The sequence below is a fragment of the Pyxicephalus adspersus genome, chromosome 1 (genome assembly GCF_032062135.1).
Source record: "Pyxicephalus adspersus chromosome 1, UCB_Pads_2.0, whole genome shotgun sequence".
Taxonomy (NCBI): domain Eukaryota; kingdom Metazoa; phylum Chordata; class Amphibia; order Anura; family Pyxicephalidae; genus Pyxicephalus; species Pyxicephalus adspersus.
In genome coordinates, this window is record NC_092858.1 from 24520724 (window position 1) to 24544637 (window position 23914).

General features: G+C 37.1%; 1 protein-coding gene across 1 annotated transcript in view; it reads right to left on the minus strand.

Annotated features, from left to right (window-relative positions):
* NBEA (neurobeachin) overlaps window positions 1-23914 on the minus strand; it is a 371654-nt gene that overhangs the window by 219420 nt on the left and 128320 nt on the right. Inside the window, exons 12-21 of the mRNA XM_072398659.1 lie at window positions 23215-23367; window positions 22333-22501; window positions 17430-17509; window positions 16927-16989; window positions 13295-13392; window positions 10465-10557; window positions 10133-10241; window positions 4202-4283; window positions 3097-3220; window positions 904-1096 (exon numbers count right to left, since the gene is read on the minus strand). Coding sequence (XP_072254760.1) covers window positions 904-1096; window positions 3097-3220; window positions 4202-4283; window positions 10133-10241; window positions 10465-10557; window positions 13295-13392; window positions 16927-16989; window positions 17430-17509; window positions 22333-22501; window positions 23215-23367 — 1164 coding nt within the window. The remainder of the gene's footprint in view (window positions 1-903; window positions 1097-3096; window positions 3221-4201; window positions 4284-10132; window positions 10242-10464; window positions 10558-13294; window positions 13393-16926; window positions 16990-17429; window positions 17510-22332; window positions 22502-23214; window positions 23368-23914) is intronic.

Consider the following 23914-nt stretch of genomic DNA (forward strand, 5'->3'; position numbering starts at 1 on the left):
GAAACAGAAAGCACTAATTTCTTACAAGACGTAAAATATCTGGAGTCATCACCTCTGATGCATCTCTGTAAACTTGGGCACAATTTGCTTGTTTAAATCCAATTTATTGGGCACTACCCAAGCCCTCCCCTGGCTACATCATAAGTCACATATTTTCAATACATCAAATCCATCCAGCTTCCAAACTCAACATCAGCTCACTCTTTTAGCCTACCTAACTGAAGAGTGACCTACTTACCCCTTACACTCCATCAGTTAGAATCAATGTTACCTCCACTTGCTACCCTTTACAGACCTAAATTTACCCATATACAGCAAGCATAGGCATAACCTGAATGGCTACAGATACTAAAAACAGCTGAAATAGTTGACACAAAGACAGTGTTCTGAAAAAAAACATTAACAAGAACTGCTGACACACATGACTCCATTCTCAGATGGAATGCAAAAGAAAATAAACACAGCTAGCTAACCTGCCTGCTAGATTTTTTGAATCTGTCCATGGGACTATGAATGCCTTATCTTTAGATTTTGCTGAAATGTTATTGTCCAACGGTATCACAATTGTATCCTAATTAGAATTTCATAAAAGTTTCATACTAGTATGCTGGAGGTCCAACCTCAGCCATCCAATAAACTATCTTTCCAAAAGACTTTTTCTATTACAGCCAATTTACTTACACACAATACTCACAGGTGCCAAAAAGCAGTGGCTACCTCCCAACCTATTGACAATTGGGTTATCATATTTGAAATTCATATACATGAATGACCTTTAATTTTGTTCTAACAAAAAGGGAATGACATTCAGAACAAAGCATTACTGAACCCTGCGGTCCACAAGGTGGCACCAAATCAATATGATAAAATTATACGAGTAGACTACAAAAATGTTGTGGGTACCTTAGAGTGAGCTATAGAAAGCGTGTCTACCCAGACTCTCCAACCTCCCCATTCATATTTGATTGCGTGATACAGAAGTATTCGGAAGATGTTGTAGACCATCTCTGTAATCTTCTGCTCTTCTGAGTTCTTTGGATTGATGTAGCCGAGAGAGAACATCCAGTCCTGCCACACTGAGCATTGCAGGAGGCACCTAGAAGTACACCAGAGGTGAAAATGTTAAAGTATATTCACATAAAAAAAGGACAGAATATCAGTGAATAATGTTTACAGCTGAGGCACGAGTAAAATGTCTCTAGAACACCTTGTGTGGAGATGATTAAAGTTTATCTAAATCCTACAAAACAAAAGGATTTATTTGTAGCTTACTAGTCCTCAGATGTGCTGCAGAATTTAATTTCATTTCTCAGCCTTTTTTCTCCAGATTACTCTGCCAGTAACAGGATTCCTGTACTGGAATGATAACACCTATTGTACTGTATCCATGGAGTAGCTGTTTTCATTCTAGAATGTTAGGACTACAGAACACCTCTACCTCTTTTCTATAGGACTGGGGGTGATCTAACTTTCACAGAAACAGGGCTAGGCTTTTAACACTGTTGGAGATAAGATTGAGTGCACAGAAAAAAACAGAACTGAAAAAAGTATAATAATGAAGTCATCACATGAAAATAAATTTCAAGTTTTGTTCACAGGTATAGGTAAACTTTATTGACTGTACAATACCGCCATCATCTACTTAAACTTACCATCCTGGACTAGGAAAAAGAAGTGACACTTTTGCTTTATCATAAATTGGTTTCATTGTAAGTTCAATACATCAAAACAAGCTATACACAATGCAGCAAATAAAAATAGGCCTTGGACCTATTGCAAACAATAAGGGTTGCTTGCTGTATTCACTTACATGGCACCAACTAACACTGCAGCACTTTAGAAGTATACGGATGAGTTACATCCTTCTCAGACCACACTTGCAATCTAATAACTCTGCCTCTATACAATCACAATTCTGGGGGCCAACTTGGGTGGAAGTCCAATTCTCCAGAATGATGTTTATTCTGCACCAGGAATATAACCTGTATTAGGCATTTATGTTCACCCTTTGCTGCTGTGTATTTTATGAATTCCCTATATAACCCAAATAAATCCTGGGTAACTAGAGGAATCTTCTTATGCCAAAACTGTCCCTAGAAAATATATCAGAGTAAAATAAATTCCTCTAAGCATGAATTCGTCTGAATGGCTCTAGCTTTGTCAGATTTCATAAAGATTGTAAGTGAACATCCTTCTTCAAGTCCAGCCATGAATTCTATATTGAATCGAGATCTGAACTCTGACTTGCCTATTAGATATTCTTGGGTAGTTTGGGCGCAAAGCCTAAATCCATTAAAAAAATAAAAGTCTGTAGAGATAAAAAAAGCAAGCTTACTTACCTCCTCCTTTGCAGTCATTGCCCACCATAGCCACCTCCAAAAGACACAGGAAGATGGAGGCACTGACTATCCTCCCTCATAGAGGATCAATAATCACAAATTGTAATTGAGGAAAAAGAGGGGTCTGCCCCAAATCATATGGGGCAGTGAGGAGGAATGTAAGTAAACATGATGTTTACCTCCTCCCTGAACCTAATCTTGACCCTTGCAGTGGGGCTATGTCTGCCCGTTTATCTTCAATCCTGGGGTTCAGTTTTATTGGAATTATCACCTCGCTCAAAGACACATTTTTGCACATTCTTGCACACTGAACTTAGTTTTTCACCTGTATGCTCTATATCCATTTTACTTTTAAAAGAAACTTTCTAACAGTATGCCATCTCCATGGGATGGTACATTTATGATGATGTGCAACATTTTCATGGCAACCAAAAAGCAATATTTCACTCTTGTCAGGCTACAGAACCCTTTTCCAGTTACCTTGAGTCTGCCAGGTTCTTCCTAGCACACTAAGCAAGAAGTCATAAAAATTTTGGTGCACATACCATGTAAATGAACACACTGAAATAAGTCTACCCAGCATTCACCCAAATTGGATTATTAGGGGTTTAAGCACGAAGGATTGCATGTATTTCTCTCACTGCAAATTTTCCTAATTTCATTTTAAACAAAATGTCAGATTATTTAATAATTTAACCTTTTGCCATCTGATAGGCCATTAAAAGAAATCATGCATTTAAAAGTCTGGCACACTGACCTTCGATTTTCCCGACTGTTGCTGAAGAGTTTAATCATGTCAGACAGGAAGAGACGTCTCACCTCCATAAGATCAGAGCTGGGAGAGGAGTTTTTCAGCAATGTAGCCACCACCTTCAGAATCACTGATAATAAAAAAATTATCTTAACACAAGCCGAGTTTGTAACATGTTATACAAGTATTTTAACACATTTATTTCTGCCCTTAAATTCCTGACATAAACAGACATGCGCATAGATTTTTTTTTTAACAATGCGTGTACACTTGTGGATAACATTTTATCTATCATCAATAATGTTGCACCAAGGCAATAATGTCTTATTAACATACATATACTTGTCATCATAGAGAAATTCAATGCATCCTAATGCTACATTGATATGTCAGATGATTTTTTTCTGAGTCTAAGGGCGAGAATCTGACATGGGTTTAGTGGCCATCGGAATGTCATTCATGGATCTGTCCCGCTGGATCCATGAAAGACGGAAGACGAACAACTGCAATAGAAGGGAAGAGGGGAGCGCAGCGGGGTGCCCCTCACTCAATCTCCCCCCTTCAATGAACAGAACGGAGCTGTACGTACAACACTCATTCATTCGTCTTTTGCCGTTGGAAAAGATTGTGAAAGATCGTTTCCAACAACAAAAATCTAATGTGTGTACACAGTCTTAGCCTGGCATTCTAATAAGATAAAATGCTGGTCAAGGGTGGTGATTGGTTAGCAGTGGTCAAGCAATGACCTTTATCTCACTTCATGTGGAAATTAAAAAACAGCTTGGGGCCTAATCTGCAGTCTCTACCAGAACTTCCTATATGCAACGCTTCTGTAATCAGGTATCAGCTGGGAAGACTCTAAACATGCTTTCCCTGCAGATAATCTACATATGTATAAGCATTTTAGGATAATTAGTAGGTAATTTAAACATTTTTAGATTAAGGCAGCTCTGGTTTCTAAATTTGTCAGCCTAAACTATTCAGTCTTAAAAAAAAGAAACAAATATCTGCGAAATTGCAAAATCTTCCTCACATCTTCTTAGATCATGCTCCACAAAAAGACTAACGGAAAAGTAATAGGGATTCAAAAATAAAAATGTTTCTTTCTTACTTGGATTTTGTATCTTCACAGTTGAATCTGGCTCTGGGTGAGGTTTGTGGACAACTTGAGTGCAAACCTGCTCCGTCAAGATCTAAAAAGACAAAAGCAGATAGGAAATTTGTTTAAAGATATCATTTACTATACCATATCACTGCCAGTTGTAATTAGGACTTTGGAGGAGTTTGAAGTTTTAGACATTTTTAAAAATCATTGACAGTATATTTTACCAAAGTATCTTCTACTACTTCATCTTCTACTACTAACACACACTGTTACTCATGTCTACGTTAATATGCCTTGGGACGTATGCCCCTAAGAGTATTAGCTGAGTGAAAGGTTCACTTTTTACAGTTCTTGTAGGTAATAATTTCTTGAAGACTTTACTATTCACTGGTACAGGCCACACCAATCTGCATATGGGAAACTTTATTCATTGAGAATAGAAAAACTGCAACCGGAGCAACTTTACTGAGCTGCGAGTGTTCATCAGCACAGCTTCGTAATGGTGAAATGAAGCACAAACTTTACGCCAGTAGATAATCTGACACTGAATCAAACAGGCATTAAATACCGCAGTTAATTTTCATACACACATGCTTCGGGAAGAAAGGAAACCTGTTAAGTCTTAAAGGTCGTGTGTAGTGCAGTGTGTAATCTCTGCTTAGAGTCACTTTCCTTACGAATAGCCAAGAATAGCTAAAATAGTATTTTAGACAGTTTGTACTAGAAATGTCAAGTCTAAACATTGCTACTGAAATAAATTATTCTTTTTCTAAGATGACATCCTAGAGGTTAACCCCTTCTAATAATGAAAAACATAAATCATTGTAGAGCATTTGTGAAAAGGAATTTACTTGGTTCCAAGCAATAAAAGACCCCTAAACCTTGTCACTATGGTACAAATTCCTCCATACATTCACCCACATCTACATTTCCAGTTTCCTTCATTTTAATCATCAGCAACCACAAACTGAACCCACCCAGCAGAGAACATTGTACCACCTTATTTATCTTACAAGTTTTCCATCACTATTGCTCTAACATGACAGTCCCTGTAACACAGAAGTCTCTTGTAACTGTATCTATCTAACATACCATGCAACTTATTCTTCTTAAACTGAGGAGGACTTGTGAACTACCTGCTACAATGGTGGCAGTGACTGGTCACCATAGCCAATATCCAAATAATGATTCAACAACTTTCCCCATGCAATCTTTCATGTTCACCAACTGCTGCCACTTCGAGTGTAAACGCTAATCTCCAAAAACAGATAACACCAGCAACTATCACCATTTAATTTTTATCCAGGGCTGCTGGAAATCCAAATGACAGCATCTAATGATCACATCTTACATGAACTGAGTGCTCAAAAGTTTCCGTGGTTCTGGAATCAAAACACAATGATATACAGAGGTATTACAACCCAATTTCCCACATCAGAGTTGTTTTTACAGTACACACTATTACAACCTGGGATTATTGAGGGTTTAATTGGGATTTAGCATCAGCAAACTGCACTGATAGCTCAGAGAGGTTTGGGACTGAATTCTAAAGAAGCAACATTCTGGGAGGAGCTAGGTAACACAAAATTTGGACACATTTGAAACAAATCAACACATGCAACAAAACAAAAAAACAGAACAACTATGACATTCCTAGGAAAGTCTTAGGTGTAATCCAGAGCACAAATAGGGTTGAAGATGATATATAGCGGGTAAAAGACAGCCACGCATTATATGACTTACAAAAAACACCAATTTTGTATACAACACAAAGAGAAAGCCTGGAAATGGCATAAAGTTATGTGTGTACTTTTTTTTTTGGAAGTGGCAAGACATTTTACCCAGCACACTACAAGCAATTCACCTTTAAAAAAAGAGAAAAACTAAAGAATGTGTTATCACAACTCTGCTTGTCAGTCTAGCCACGCGATGGCCCAGGGAACATAACAGCAATAGAAGTAATTAAGATTAATGTCACCAATTTTTTCTCACTGTCACACACTACATAATTGTAACAGTCATATCTGTTCCGAGTACAACCAGTTGTCTTGACACTTTGTGATTTGACTAATCCAATATCAAACATTATCATGAGAACTGTACTACAGCTGAATTCCGGAGTACTTTAGTGATCTGTGATCCATCAAAAAAAAAAAAAAAGTTTTCATGTCAGCAGAAAGTAAGAAAAAGAAGGTCTGGGGCAAATTCCAGGAAAAGCTGAACGTTTCACATGAAATCAGAAGTAGTGTGACAGCCACACGCATAAAAACCAGGAATAGAAACCTGACACATGACATTCTGGAACACGAATATACTTCACAGGTTTAAAAGGTAATGCAGAACACCCTAAGGCAAAGAACCTCCATATAATGATGGACAGAATAGCATATATACTCATTAAAAATGATGGAATGCTGATCCATAAATGATTAATGTTGTACGGAAATCTTATTTGGTCTTTTTTTTTTCCCATCTGTTACATATACCATAGAAAGGGTTTTGTCATATCTGTTCATACATCCGGAAATCTTGTGAGTTGACAACTTCCTTTGTTTCTGTAAGGCCTAGTACACTTGTGACCGATTGATCTGATTGGTGATCACAGATCCAATTTCTTAAAACACCACACACAAATGTATGAGATTTTGCCCTTCCAAGTGTTTTCCTCATACATAAAATGAATAATATTATTACACAGTATTTATATAGCACCAACATAGTACGTAGTGTTGTATAAAGTAGATAGTCATGTCACTAGCTGTCTCTCACAGAAGCTCACAATCGTCCCTAATATAGTTTTATCTCTAACACAGTCTAGGGTCAATTTCTTTTTTTTTTTTTTTTTTGGGGGGGGGGGGGGGGGGACCATAACTGCATGATTTTTGTAGTGTGGGAGGAAACCGGAGCACCCAGAGGAAACCCACGCAAACACGGAGAACCTGCAAACTCCATGCAGATAGTGTCCTGGCTGGAATTCGAAGCTGGGACCTAGCGCTGCAAAGGCCAGAGTGCTAACCTCTGAGCCCCCATGCTGCAATTAGATCAGAGGTATTAGATACACAAGTACCGAAAAACTATTCAGATCTCACCAAAAAAATCAGTCTCAAACAATCAGTCTGCAGCTGAATTCCCCTCAAATTTGATCCTTTTATCAAATGAGAAACTGGAGCAGATGTGAAAATATAAATGCCTATTAGACCTAGATGTTATGTATTATTCACATTGTTATGTGAGGACTACACATTACAATGGACAATAAAAGAGGTGCTGCAAAGTTGAGTTTTTACTTGTACTAATTATACAAGAGTATGCAATGTACTGAATACTGGAAAAAAAGACACAAATAAAGACAAAATGTATTTGTTCAAGTGGTGTTAAAAATGTGAAGGATCAGCAGAAAAAAAAACAAACTATAGGTACTGAAAGCTCTAAACAATACCTCCATGACACCAATAAATGTTAAACATCTGCCACCAGCAAATTCAGAACAAAGCAAGGCACAAATCTCAATATAATGATACCCAAACAAAAGGCGACAGAGCACAAAGGATAAAGAAATGGCTTTTCATAGTTACAGAGCTTTGTAAAGAAAACGTGTATGTTATCATGCCTGACTGTTGCAGAACAGATCTGTGAACTTTACCGCATTGTATCTAAATGAATGAAAAGTGATGAAACTTCTATGTAGCAAAATAAAATCTCTGTACAGACGCTGCATATAACACAGTGTGACTCTGCCAATAAAATTTGCTTTTGGTTGTATCAAAAGAATAAACTAAAGACTACAGAAATCAGCAGATCAATCCAATTTGGCACAGTTGGGACAGCTTGACAGAGCTTATTTTTGTGATAGTGTCTAAAGAGCAGCTTATGTCATGGGTCCAATCTGAACCAGGGGAATGAAGAGCACAGTGTAATTTCCAGCTATGGGAAATAAGAAAACCTTCTATACACTGCCAGATATTTGTGATATTTCCAATTAAATCATTGCCAGCAGTGACTGGGCAGCTAAACAAAAATGGGAACACCTGAGCAGCAGAAGGGTACATTTCATAGACATTACCTAGCAAATAAAAAACTGGCAACCTTCCCCTCATTGTTTGTATGTTGCAATTACATTTTACTAGAGTTAAAGAGAAAAGCTAAATTGTGGTCACAGTCAAGAGAAAAATGAATGACAGTTTGGCTTCCTATAGTTCTCAGCAAGTGATGTGCCTATCTGTTGGCAGCTGAGCTGTCTGTAAGACTGTAAAGTCTGTAGAACATACTGTCCATGCAATTGTTAAAATATAAAGGGGCCATTTATGCCCAACCCAGGGTAAACAATCTCAGTAGCCGATTTCCAGGTGTTTTTTCCTGAAAAGGTTGGAAGTCTATGCAGGTATTCCAGTTGCACTGCAACCAAAGGTCTGTACAGAAAATCAATTTCAAACACTTCATTTCAATAATTTCTAGGGCTTTGGGTTGGTTGAGGACTGGATGGCAAAACACCTCCAGTCAAAAAGCAGCCTGGATATAAACACCTTGAGATGATAAGCTTGGAGAGTCATTTTCTTCTTACCCAATAAAAGTGCTTTTTTTTTGGGTCCATTACCCACAACCAAAGATTTAGGTTATATGTGATGAAAATCAGAACTAACCCATCTTTGGTTCTGCTTGATCAAAGGTCCAGTTTCTCTTGGCAGTAACCACACTGCCTTTGGAGACTGTACGTCTTTTTTCTTTAACTCTGCCATATAATAATTCCAATGGAAAAATTTAGGAGTAAAGCATTACTACTTTTCTATCTGGGCACATAACATTTCCACAGACATCAGATCTGCAGCTAGAAAAGTAGATAATGGACTAAAAGGGGCAGTGAATGGCACTGTCCTTGTCAGACTGAGTATTCCAGGAACAGTGTGTTACATTTAAAAGGACAACTCCTCACATTCTCCAAAAGAGGGGGGACTCTTTACTGACAAATGTAAAAAATAGCTCTGCCAACGCCATATGCCTGAACCCACCATAACCACATAGTCGAAAGTAATCCACCTCCAGCTGTTAATGATTTTCCTGTTTCCACCAACCAAACAAAAAAAAAAATTCCAGGAATATTAGTCGCAGTCACCTTTATGCTAACCAAAAAGAATTTTTAAATGATTTCCAGTCACCCAACTGCTTGATGGCAAAAAATAATCAAAACCACAAGGGGTAGATAACTGTGGATCATTCGGTTCTACTATTGGCATTGACAGATGATAGAATGTTTCTAAATTTGCCCCAAAAACACATTTTTCAGCATAGGTATTTTTTTGGAATCTCCATGACTAACTCTTATGCACATGACAAAGATAAAAGATAAAGATAAAAATGCATTGAAGCTGCACAAATTCACACCACAGCATATTACAGACATGCAGAACCTAAGATATCAAAAAATCAATGTTCACATACAAAAGCAGCAACTTCCTTGCTGTTGTTCACTGTTAGGGTGATAAAATGGTGGTAGTATGTAAAGGCACAGCATGGAATCTATGCGTTATAACCAAGCAGGATCAACAAGTCAATTTTAGTACCTGGTTTGTATGGCCAGTTCACCTGTAACTTCAGGAACACGTTGTTAATAAGTTAGAATTAACTTTAGGGGTGACGTTAATCCACCAATCTTGTGACAATTGTTCAGAGGCAGAGGTGTCCAAAGTCAGCCACACAGGCCAGGTCATAAAATTTAATTCTCTGTATTTCATAAAAACAGTATTTTTTTTTGTCTCTTTGTAAGTCATACCTATATTTACATCTGTTGGAGAAATACTGATGCGGTGCAGATCCTGGCCCGAGGACTGGACCTGGATATGAATGCCCCAAGAGGTAATCATTCTGCATTCCTAAACATGTCTAACATTTGTCTGAACACATTGACGCTTATTACAGGAGCAGATTGTATGAAAATCTTACCTCATAGAGTGTATTGTATGTTGTAACAGTGACTGTGTTGGTATGAAGCATCAACCTTTCACCGAGCAATGTGAAGAGACTGTGAGTGTGCATGATTTCTACTTTCCTTCTGGCGTAAAGATAAAAATAACATATTAATCACATAATATTGTACTCCAGACATCTACTGATAGCCAACGAGGTCTGCAATACACACATACACCAAATAAATGAAATCATTCATTGTAAATATCTAGAAATTGTTGATATCTAGAACATAAGAAATAGTACAAAGTAAAAGCCAACAAATGCTTTACAACAACCACAGAGAATACTCATACTGTACCACTTACTTGTGGCCGAGGTGCTTGAGAAAATATCCCAGGACTTTTAGCGCCTGCACACGGATGCTTTCACTTTTAGATGCTAATAACTTATAAATGACCCTGAAAGAGATACAATGATTATTATCACTGTTTAGAGACCATTGTGACATTAATACCAGATCATAAAGTCAATAAACTTTAACAACTTTAAAAATTAGTGTTCAGACTAATGTATTTCACAAACAACAGTGTAACAGTTGTGCTACAGGAAACAATGATCTGTGGCATGAAAATGAAGAACAAAAATGACAATTGTGGGCAAAGTCTTCCTAAAAATAATTTAAAGTTGACCTAAAAAAAAAATTATATGGTCACAGACTAAATGTTCAGTCAGACTGCATACGGCAACAGAAAATCTTTCCTTTCATACCCATGGGCTACTCAGAATTTGTTGTCCATGGGGAAGCACTTGTTATAACTGTTGTATCTTTCAAAAATCATTCAGATCACTGATAGCTTTCCTTTAATAATGCTGTTTACAGGATAAAGAAAACCAAACACATTGAACCAGGAGTATGGTAGAAGATCAGTTTCTACACTTCGTTAGCTACATCATACCGCATGTGTACGTTGCAATTTTCTTATGACAGGTACAGAATTCACCCCAACATGAAACACATTACAACGGAGAATAAACCTTTGCCTAAAGTGACATGACATGGGCTTTACCTTCTGGGTGCTTTGTGTTTTTCTTTAGGATCTGTGCAGTATTCTGATAAAAATGCGCTAGGAGCTCCCATAATTAGGACTAGTCAATGCTGATCTTTCTTCTTAAACATGGTGACTGGTCTTGTATCCAACCCCCTGTGGTTTTATACAGGTAGCTTCTACATCTTTTGTTCTCTGAATAGGTTATCGGCAATACAGTGATGATGCCACCACGGCTTTTACAAGGTTTTATCTGAGTTTGCAAAGGCATTTTGGCAAAGTTTGGCTTTAAAAAATACTCTTATCTCAGAGATGACCACCATAATGGTTTTGAGTTAGGTCATTTTGATATGTTTTTTACATAATGACCAGACTTTTCAAATATTTGTTTAGTCCTGACCATAAGAAAATATGTACAAACCCCACTGTGCACTTTCTTGTTAAATGTTTAGTATTCATAAATATGTACGCATTGTTTTTTTAATTCCTACAAACTATAACATGTTTATTAACTGATTGTGCACTATTGTTGGTTTGTGTATTTAAATTTCTTCCCACAGAACCCATTTAGTGGGGTTAGAGGTGGCTCAGAAATTCTTCTATGAAAAATAATTATCTTGCTCCACTACAAGGTCGAATCAGTGCTGTTCTCTGGGAATAACAAAACAATTCTGACTTTGTCCTACAGACGTGGACTACACAGAGGTTTATTGTGTCTGGAGATTACAAGCTGTATTTCAGCAAATAGGAAGAAAAAGAGAATCATTGTCTGAGGTCATACAATCTGGCACTGGTCCTGCGGCCATTATGCACAACATCTCCCGGGCTCCCAAAACAGCATCATCGGATACATACCTTACAACAGATGTATATATCTGCACTTTTAACTTACAATGAAAATGGGATTTTAAATGCACAAAACTGATCAATGCCCATTGATGAAGTCAACCAGCTGCAATGCCAAGTCATTAGAAATCTTTAAACTTGTTACTTGTTGAAGGACTTAGAGCCCTCATACATCACTGGTCAGTAATGTGCAGAAGAAACAAATATGGTAAATGGTCCCTATTTTTAGCTTTTGTTTATTACAAGAAACAACTGTACTGAATAGCTTGTTGGTGTTTCAGTTATACTGGATGGAGTAAGACTTTCAAGCTTCAACCAGTAAATAATGTAGTTTCCAATGGTAATGATATGTTTCCAGTGGGGAGATTTGGGCTCACAGGAAATGTTGATATTCTTTTTTAGCAGCAGCAGGTCAGCAGAATAGAAAGCAAAATCTCCCCACTTAGCTCATAGACAGCAGTAAAAACTTGAGACTGTGCGAACCTTTCCAACTCTAAACAGAATTCAATTGTATCAATTGTCTATTTCTACTTCAAGGCATTGTACATAGCTACTCTAGCATGAGTAAGAGAAACATAAAGTACTTCCAAAGCTTTTAGCGAAGCTAGGCATCCTTCCTAAAGTCTTTAAAGAAAACACCAGCTATAGTTTGGGAATGTTAAACACATGGCAGAGCATGACCACTTACTGTCACTTTAAACAAAGCACAATGGATTTTAGCATATATGTATGCATACAGGCAAAGAATAGACTAACTGTTCATATAATCATTTATTTAAGGGCCATTTCAGACTTGCTGTTGACCGTGGCATTCTACTGTAGGCTTAACCATACTCCTAACCCTTCCAATTCAACTGAATAGAACCATACTATGCACAGCTGCAGTTAAACAGGGTGTAGGTTCTGAAAGAGTTGGTTTACTTTTGGCTGCTGTGTTGCTTTTCTTCCTCTGAAGTTAAAACCACAATCAACTGCACGCCAAAGTAGATGTCAAACTGTGTGGTTGACAATATGGTAGTATTATGAGGGGCAGCTGGGAGTGACTAACAGTGTAGCGTTCAACCGCAAGTTTGAAAGAAGCCCTAAACTACTACTGTAAAGTTTTAAATATTGGGTGATACTAAAAATATTTCTAAAGCTCACATATGTATTTAAAAAAAACTAAACTTTAGCATTAGAAATGGGTCTGAATCAGATGAGCTAAGTGACAGGGTCAAATGAACTCATTGAGCATTTTACAGATACAGTGGATTCCTTAATTTATGTTTATAAAAAAAGAACATGGATGTGTTGTTTGCCTTACCGTATTCCATTCCTCTGATCAAATGCTGGTATCATGGAAGCAGGATGTTCTGACATAAGAGCCACCAAAAGCTGCAGAACATCGTGAATATTTTCATCCTGTAATACAGGGACATACAGGTTTACAAGTAAGACTATTAGATGACCCACTTTCATTCCACAGTACAAGTTAATTAAAACAGCCAATTTGAACATCGGGAAACTGCTGTGTTTCTGGGCTGCCCATTCTGAAAATCTGATATAAAAACAACTAATGGTTTTAGTACATGGTGATGCAGCTCACTCTTTTCCCGAGCTAATAATCTGAACTAGACCTTTAACCTTGCTCCGAAGGTTTACTTCTTCATTAAAGTCCATTTTAATGAAATGTGAAACAAAGCTCAGCCAGACAAACATCTTTAGGCATGTGTCACAAACTTAAGGGATCACAGCGTACTTCTGTCTACCTCTGAATGTGCCGGTTTTTGATATTTACCGGAACCCCATTAACTGCTAATCTGCAGGAGTTGAATGAACTATGGATACAAGGAAAATATGAAATGGGTCACATATCAAGAGACTTGAAAAGTTATAAGTTCTCTCAATGGTGACCTTTGGAATGAGTCATGTGAGCACTAAACTGCCACTTGAATTGCATCCAGTGATCTCTACCATCCTTAATGTGTTAAGTTATCTCTAACCAACTGCCACTTGAAATTGGCAGGCCAAAATAATTATTAGGCTATACAACCACTTTTAGTTGCTTAGAAAACAAATAGTCTATCACCAGTCAGCTGTAATTAGTTTTAAGTAATGAGTTATAGTAACAGTGAAATAGCAAAGAGCCACAATATTTGAAGGATATGGGTGCAGTATTAGAACTCCCCATTAACTTATCTATACCAACCACTGAAGACAATAGGCTTTAGTATAGCACAAATATAATTTCTGCAGCCCCCACAGCTGCAAACCTTAAAACTGTAAACATTGACTTCAAGATAAAAGACAGTGCATTTACTCTCTGAGCCACCAAATCCCACTGATCTAAAGAGTAAAGCTTAGATAAAGACTGCTCTGCATTTAAAACCTTTGGGAGTTTCAGGGTTGGCGGTCCCTATTGCACTTTTTGGTTTCTTTCACTGCCCCAATATCATTATTATAGGATGCAAGGGCCAACAAAGCAGACTACAACACACAGTGGAGGACTAAGCATACAGCCCACATTGCATGCTTTAAGCAAGATTTTCAAGAGGACTTTGGCGATGCAGCTCAAGGTAATAAAAATTTCCTATGTAAAGAATTATAAACTTTGTGAAAATCTACAATCAGGCATCTAGTTATTGAAGAAAGAGACAGGCAATGTCACTTCTGCAATAACTGTTGTTGTTACCTGTCTGATCACTGCCCAGATGTCTAATTTTGCTTATCTAAACGTTGATTGCAAGGGGAAACTGGTCAATATCGTCTTTCCTTGCGCATGATGAGAATGAATGAACTCTCATGTGCCTGCACAGCCAATCATCATAGTGAATAATCACAATAAAGAAGAAAATAAAGAAAATGGCGGTGCCCTGCAATGGAACAGGGATAGGCGAGTATCGCAGGTAAAGTTCTGCTTTAAAGGGAGGAATAGTTATGTTTTAAAAAGGGATTAACATAGTTCACAATCTAACCAGTTAATCAATGTGTTTTTGAGATGTGGGAAAGACTGGAGTGCCCAGAATAAACTCACAATAAGAACAAACAAACTCTATGCAGATATTGTCCTGGCCAAGATTCAAATTTGTGAATTTGGTGATGCTATCCATTTACATTTCCAGAAATGTACAAGTAAAAGTATGTGTGTACTGGCATTACATTATTTGTTAAACTGAATTAAATATTAATTGCATTCCTAAATACCAGGAAAAATCACACTATTCCTTCCAAGGTTTGGCTTGGTATTGTTGAGAATTATGAGATGTGGCAGTGTTTCTAACATAGACACCAATTGAGAGTATACATTTGTTGCTTCCAAGGAGAGAACACAACAAGTTACCATTTTCAGGAGTGTAACAAATTCCAGGATGTTGCCTGATAAACTCTCCTCATCTTATTCTACCAAAGGCTATTTACAGGAATGTTAGAACAGCCATAACAAATATAGTGACACAGAAAACTCTGAAAGATCTTCCCACAAAGATAAACAATCGTGTGTAAATGTATATATATATGTGTATATATATGGTCTGTAGTATCTGCATAATATGGAACTTACACTAATACGTACCTGTATTTAACACTACCTATTACTATCAAGCTCCTCCACTTTGTTAAATTGGCATCATTTGAATCAAGGTAGAATATAAAACTAGAAGACTGTGAGATGTATTCTATGTATTGACCAGCAGCCTTTATGCACAGAACTAGGGTGTGCACAGAATAACTGTTTCTTAGTTCTGAGGCAAGATATTTATTTATTAGATGAAGACTGAAATCTGTGTTCATTCCACTGCCAAGATGTAAAGATTCTGCTTAGCAAACTGTAAAATGGATTGTGGTACATCAAGGGCAGAAGCAAATTAAAATAATTGTCATAATAATTATAAATAAGCATTTCTAGTCTGACAATATACATTATTGCTGACATGAACAATGAATTAAAAAAACTAGTAGACATGTATTACATCTCTTTCTCAAGCTTCACCTCTATTACATTGTATTAGTAAGGCTTAGCGTACACAAGCATCAAAACAGAACTGTTGTATCCAGTATCTGGGTTATTAATGCTTGTTAAGAAAATCCCAGCAATCCAAAACCTAAAGAGTATATTGACTGGAACAACTTAAGGCATGAATGTATGTAAAGAGTTTACTTTGGTGGTTGAAGGAATGATGAATACATTGTCAGACAGACCTCAGATGGACCTAGCTGCCCATATTGTGCACCAGGCATCCCTGTGCCCACAGCTTAGGAATGGGACAGAGATAACTGCACCTGTAAAATTGGTCACTTTGAAGAAAACACTTTAAGGGCTTAACAGTTTATTAACTTGAATGAGTTCTGATCCAATAAAACAATTGGATCCAAACTCAATATGAAGCAAAAAGCACTTTTAACTAATCATTTACATATAAGACTCTAATCCAAGGACCCAACTAGGAACTGTTAGCAAAATTAAAGGTAATTTATTATATTTTAGGGTCTCTTCACCATTTCTGAGGATAAATATATGTTACATTGCATGACAGATTTACCCAATACCAGGGTTTTATCTCCTCTAAATCCAATCACCTTCCATATATTCTAATATAAACCATACCAGTCTGTGCTGTCACAAATATTAGGGGTTTTTTACATGGCTAGTAGTGCTGTAGGTGGGAATATTTAATATATTAGAATCCTACTCTAATATTATATCATTCTATCACACATTAATTTAAACTTATTGTTTATAGACTACAGATCAGGGCAGTATATACTTTGAAACATAAAGCGTCCTATATCAGTAACCACTGGTCTTGTACTTGGTCAAACTAGCTAAATTCACTACACATTCACGTGGTGATTCATAATAAATACATTCATGAGCCAACTGGGTCCTGACCCACAGTTTTAAAGAATTCTATAAAATTTTAATAGAACCCATTAACCAAAACAAAAGCAGAGACATACCTCATGCATTGTCAGGAGGTAATTTAAAATGCTCTGTAGTTCATCTTCTTTGACCCCTCGGTCCTGAAAACACAAGATTTTAACTAGTCAAATAAAACATAATGGAATATTTTATCAATCACCAAATTACTCCTCATCTTTGTTAGATACATCAGTTTCATAAAGATGCACAAATTTTTTCAAAGACAACCTGAAACAGAATGGATAAAAAGGAGTTTACTAGAAGAGATGTATGACAGTAGAGATACAAAAGAAACGGTGTTCCTATGCTACCTTTATTGCAGAAATAGAACAGGTTAAAAAAACACAAAGAAAAAAACCCACAAAGCCATAGCAAAAAGCCAATGTTGGTTTGGGATGAAACTAGTTCACAAAATGGAAATGTTTAGTGGGCTGTCATGAGCCATCAGTATAAAGGCTTCACCAATTCTTCAATGTTGATCATGAATCAAGAATTAAACAGAAAAACATATCCATGTATGCACATAAAAGGAATGCATTACCTTTAAAATTAGCTGCTTAAGAAACAGCAACATGAATGCTCTCAGTGAAATGATTTCTTTCTGAGAAGGTCGGGAGCCATCTAAAATAAATAAAAGAACATATTGTATGAAGACTTTATTTAAGCTGATATCCATTCACATAAAAATGTTGGTTCAATGCATATGTAGGCATTTACTGTAAGCAGTTTACCCTGCAAACTTAACCCCCATACCTGTTGAGAATGGAATTTGAATTTGGTGCTATGAAGCAGGCAGCAGAGCTGACAAAGTCATAAATGTGGTGGTTAGTAGTGTAAGGGGCAGAGGTCTTATGAAGACTCCCAATCACCACACCTAAACTACACATAGTCTGTCTGTTTTCAGCACATAGTGGAGTAACAACCATACAAGATCCTGAGATTTTTAGTTCCATAACCATTAGCCTTCTTGTCTGCCAACAGATCAATAATTCTAAGGTCCTACTAGAAGGAGTGTTTTCACCATTTCTTTCCTCTTATGCAAGTGCCATAATATGTGTAGCCAGAGCTCAATTATCACAAGCTGTTTCCACTGTGGCAAATCCTTACATCCTTTGGCAGATACAGTCTGGAACTAATGTTGCCGCAGACAGATATTTTCCAATACATCTTCCGCTTCACATTAATGCTTACACATGCACATCTTTCAGCTACTGGAAAACGACAGATCACATGGGGATATAGGGGAGCACACATGAAAACTGCATAGCTGTAAGTAAAAATGCATAATAATTCCATTCCGAGAAACAGGATTAATAAATTTATATACTCAACTCTCAAGTCATCCTAAAATGACAAGTGGCTTTCTATAAAGCAGAAACTACACACTAAATAAAGGAGGGGAGGAATTGGAGTTCAGACAAGGTGTGCTAAATCTCCAGAGATGGATATAATAAATGGCTAGCTACACAGTCAATGCTTTTTATCTGCTCTTGTATTAAGTTCACACATATCTGCTTTCACTGAAATAGGCAAATGTGTACGCTCCAACAGTAATTCTTCATGGCATGCCTACAGAACAGATGTACTCTCTATCCGAATACTGCTCATGCAGTAATCAGTTCAGAGATGAGTTTTGCCCTAAAGGGAAACAATATCCCACATTGAGCGCTGCCCGACTGGGTATCTATCACACACCTTTCACCAAAGGCTTTTTTTGTTTCAATAAATTGTGCCACAGGAACAGAAAATCATTTAATGCACATGGAATCTTAAATAAACACATTAGAAACGGCAATGGTGGGCATATTGTAACCCATTAAAGATATATAGTATAGATCAGGCCAGCGGGACACAACAAAAACATATCAACTACTTCACTGGAAGCTCCATCTCCATTGGAAGACTGTGTAACAAAGCAGTATTGCAAGAGAACAGCTGGGAGAAAGCAAGCGATTTCACCATATAACCGGAAAATTCTAAACAAAGGGTCCGACCCTTTTAACATTGCAAAAAAGTTTTGATGACGGCACTACAGTACGTATGTACGCACATACATACATACATACACACACATGCATCTGGTTTGAAAAAGTACTTGAGGCAAAGAAGACACCTAATTGATCATTGTATCCAAGGACAAAACCTTATTGAATATTTTGTTTTTTGAGTTTCTTTTTACTGCAATCTGTGTCCTCATTGGTGAGATTTCACTCCCTTTCAGCAGTGAAGGTGAGCTTGGGAGAGCCTACATCTTATTTTCAATGCTATCTGCATTCCTGTTGGGAAATTACATCTTCTGTCCATATTTCAGAACATAACCAGGCATTAAAATGAGAACATAATCCTCATAAGAGACATAAAAAAACATGACAACCAAGTTAAATATTTGTATGATAGGCCCTTTATTTTTGATTGGTGATTGGATTAGTCATGGCCCACCACCCTCTGAAGTCTCGTCTCTGGACAAGTATGCAGCAAGAAACGACACACATCAATCTTTACAACGATCTGGCTTCTTCCAACAGATCAGGTGTATTTTCAGTTAGGATAAGTGAGCCATAAAGTTAAGTTTTTATATCTATATCTAGGCACAACAAATTAGCTTGAAAAGCAGCTACAAGCTCAGCAAAACATTAAAGTAGAAAATCTCAAAATTGGCTGGATGTGTAAGAAATGTGTCAGAAATAACTAATGTTCTCTATGAAAATGAACTACAGAAGCAATATTTCAGTTTCTGGATTACAACTCGTTTTTACATCTAAAGAAACCCATCAATAAAAGTACTGAACAACTGGCAGTCAGGCCATGGAAAGAGATGGATATTACTTTTGTGTGGCCCATGTTATTCCCTATTAACCTCAAAGAAACTCATGGCGTGGGATCAGAACCTCTCAGCCTAACTGACCACCACAGTATAAAATATCATGGTTTGTATTGGGTTGTATAGAATTTACAGAACACCACATAAAGTTGTTCCTAATTATCCACTTTGTTTTTTAATACAGGGATTAAAGTGTAAATAAACACAAGAACAAAACAATGTTTAGTGACTAATGGATTCTAAAAATGCGGTGGCAGTATTTTTTTTATTTTCCAGGCTTCATGACAGACTAATGGGATTATAATTATATAATGTGGCAATCATGCTGTTTACCTGCGCTACTGCTATTACCACCAAATTTGTAAAGTGACAATCAGAGTGTTTGCCACTTTATAGGTGGTCAAATTGGTAAAATTGTTGGTCACAATGCTTCAAATTCTGATCACTGCTTTACAGGAGATCCAACTACAATTAAAACAAATGTGGGCATTGAGAACAAGATTGTGCACCCCCTTTCAATGCAGCATCTCTCTTACAAACTGAAACTTTACAAGTATTGGATTTTCGGTCTACTATCTGCTCAGTTGTTTAGCTAGTGGTCATGATAATCCTCAGTAATTGCTACTTACCTGCCTGCTATGTACCTGCTCCAGGACAACAGTACTGAAGCTTGAGAAAGCCAGACATCTAGCAGTTACATGAGGTTAGAATTAACAATCTCTGTAATTCCCTGTTACAGGAAGTTGAATCAAGTCAAAGTTCAGGGGCATCATGGGAGAACTTCAGAAAGCTTGCAGTGCCTTTTATGGAAAAATTATTGAAAATTACATGACTGTAGTGATAGATTGACCTGAACTTTGTGGCGGTGCTCAACCCAGAAATTTTTTTAAGCTGGGTGGGAAGAAATTGTAGACGGGTGGCAGCCCCTGTATTGTGACCCAACTCATCAGTTATCACCCAAAAACAGCCGGGTGGCTGCTGAAAAGTGCCGGGTGGTGCGCCCGGCTAAAAGGGGCTGGGGAGAACACTGTTTGTGGTATGGCTTATTTAGAGACTTTGCAGGCTAAAGGTAAGTTAAACCATGTTAGCAGCTTCCTTTAGGGGCTAAATGGAGAAAAAGTGTATATGAAGTCTCCTACCAAAGACTAAAGATTTTTTTTTTATTTTGCCATATTTTGACCAAAATGAAAATGATCCACAAAAAGTATTTGCAGGTACACAAAAGGCCATTTATAGTAGGAAGGAAGCCTGGGAGGCAAACACAGCAAACTGGCCTCTTCGAAGTTAGAATACATACCTAAGAGCTAATAAAACCGTGCCACACAAAGTGCGATATAGCACTGTAGTGGTTGGTAGACATGGTGAAAGATGGGTGTTGTTTTCAAAACACTGATTCATTGTAAAACCTATTTCTACATATATGTGCTACAAAGGGTCAATTGTAATGCATGGAGTACTGGAATACATGGAGTAATTCTTGTATTAGCAGTACAAGTGAAAAAAAAAGAGAGAAACACACTATTGTTCACTTGCAGTCTATACCCTTGTCCATGGCTGATCCATGAATGATGATCGGGAAAGACTGCTATGCATGTAAAATAATTTATAACAACAAAAATCCTTCATCTGTAACCTAATACTTGTATCTATGATACTTAATATAAAAAGGATGCTGACACCAGTATATAATAAACCAGCAGCTGTCACTAACTGCAGGACCTGCTCTGGATCCAGCATTTCAATATTACAATTGGGTCAATTTTATATTAAAATATTACATGGAAGGGTAAAAATAATCATCATCTGGACACTGGTGAAAAGCAAAAAAAATGCCTTAAGCATTTATGCACAATAATTCAACAGACTTATAATACGGGTAAACGATGCATGGAACTAAATAGCTTTTTTAACGGAGGGATGAAGGCGAAGATTACAATAGAGAATACCCCCACGTAATGTCCTTTTACTGTCCATGTAACAATATATTTTAATAAAAAACAAAAAATGCCAATATTGTGACATGCTTTTAAGATTACTCTCTCTTTTCCGTATTTTCATGCTAGAATAGTGAAATCAAAGATCACTTTCGGCTTTGGAAAAGGTCATTTGGAGAAGGGCTACCATGACATTAAAGCAGCCCACATTTCCCATCCTTTTGAAGCAACAACTTGTGATAAACTAACAGAAACCTTCCAATGTTATGTAAGTTCTGCCTTCTTGAAGACAACAAATTCTTCAAAAATGAAAGATAAAACAGCCCACGCTCTAAACTAGAAAAACTCTTCACGTTGTACTTTTCTGAAACTAAAGCCGTTTTTGTGCATCTGTAGGAGGAAAATAACACATTTTTCATAATGCTGTTAAAAGTGAACCGGTATCCCCCTTGAGGATTAGCAAATACGTTTTAGTGTGTTCTCAGAAAAAAGAAAGGCAAGTAATGCAATTCAATGCATTATAATCTAATATGCATTTAAATCACACTGACACCACTGCTACTAAAACAGCCGATCTTCAAAATATTTGCACATTTCAGCTCCTTTTAAAAGGCAATGCAAAGGGGAAATTCAAAGGCTAATTACCATTACAATAATATTAATATGGGTAAATATGAGAGAGTACTCACCAAGACCTTTTGGATTTATACCGCTACTGTCGGCAGGATTTACAACCCAGTAGTAATATTTCAGTGTGTGCATTAGCTGTAATACTGTTCCCACCCTGCGGATGGTGGTGTAGATTGTGGCAGTGCCGATAAACTCAGCTGACAGATAGGTGTACAGTGAGAGCTGCACCTGAAACAGATAGCAACAAATTAGTAACAAAGAATTAAACATGAATGGCAATATACATGCAAGCTTTGTATTTAGCTGGTATGTACAATAGATCTGCATCCCAGACAACAATGTAGTCCTTATTTTCTACCAAGAATAACTTGGCACTAAATATTAGAATTAATTACAAAAAATATCTGTCTGTTTGTGATAGTTACACTTTCACCGGACAAGTAAGGACCCATTCAACGGTATGCAGTGATGCAGCAAGTATACATGCATTTGCAGAGTTGAATGGGCTGCTCAAGGCACCACAGCATTCCAAAAATCAGACCTACAGGAAAATGAAAGCATTGTATTGTTCAGTTCTGTAATAGAAGCACAGTGCACTGGAGGTGAAATTCAAAATGCAATAACTAGCATGTTGGGGGAAATACAAATATGTTAATTTTCCTTTAACTTTCCCTGTGAGATTAAACAACCCCAGTGCATTATATAATAGGTAAATACATTTTGAAATCTTTTGTCATTTGTATTGTTTTTTGTGTACAAAATGTTTAATTACCCTTTCAAAAAATTACCATGGGCAGAATTAAAGTTCGAACATAGACTGACTATCTTGTAAAAAATAAAACTCCCTAATGACACCAATATGCCAGAGAAGTGCTGAGAAGACTGAAATGCATCCAGAAGTCTTCTCCAATGAGCACTTTAGGAATCAGCATGTTGGTTACCTTTGCTGGCGTGTGTATCCAGATGGCGGGGTTGAAGAGGATATGATCACAAAGCTGCTTCAGTAAAGGTGCCCCATGAGAAAGACCATCCAGGTATTTTGCAAATGATAGAAACTGCTCCAACACTGCTCTAGTTATGTGAATCCTGGAGGACTGTAACAAGATGGAACATAATCAACATTCTAGAATACAATTACAGCACATCCTTACTACATACTGTGTTTATTTTCTTGCACATTAAAGAACGTGTGCTTAGAAGCCGGTATAAAAGCTCATTCATACTTTTATAGTTGACAGATCTGCCTCTTGCACACAAGGGGAGTTGAGAAAATCAGCAATTACAATAATTTATTTCTGCAGGCTTGGCAAGTTCAGCTAATACAAATAAAGACAACTCAGGAAATGTTTGATGAAGATCTTGGTTAAACAATTTGTTAAATGTGTTTTCCAGTGTATATAATTCATCTGTTTGTTTATGCTCATGAAGGAGAAATGTTCAGAGATTCTCAGCCCTCAGTTCTTAAATGCAATAGGAGATCTGCTAGATGATGGCTTTTCATGTATGAATAGTTATACAAAACAAGACAGATGGACTTTTTGGTATAGAAAAATGCTGCTAAAGACACCCAATTAGTTCTACCCTCATTCACAGCAGCAACAACGTTTCTATCTCAGCACAGACTAAGACTTAACATAGTTC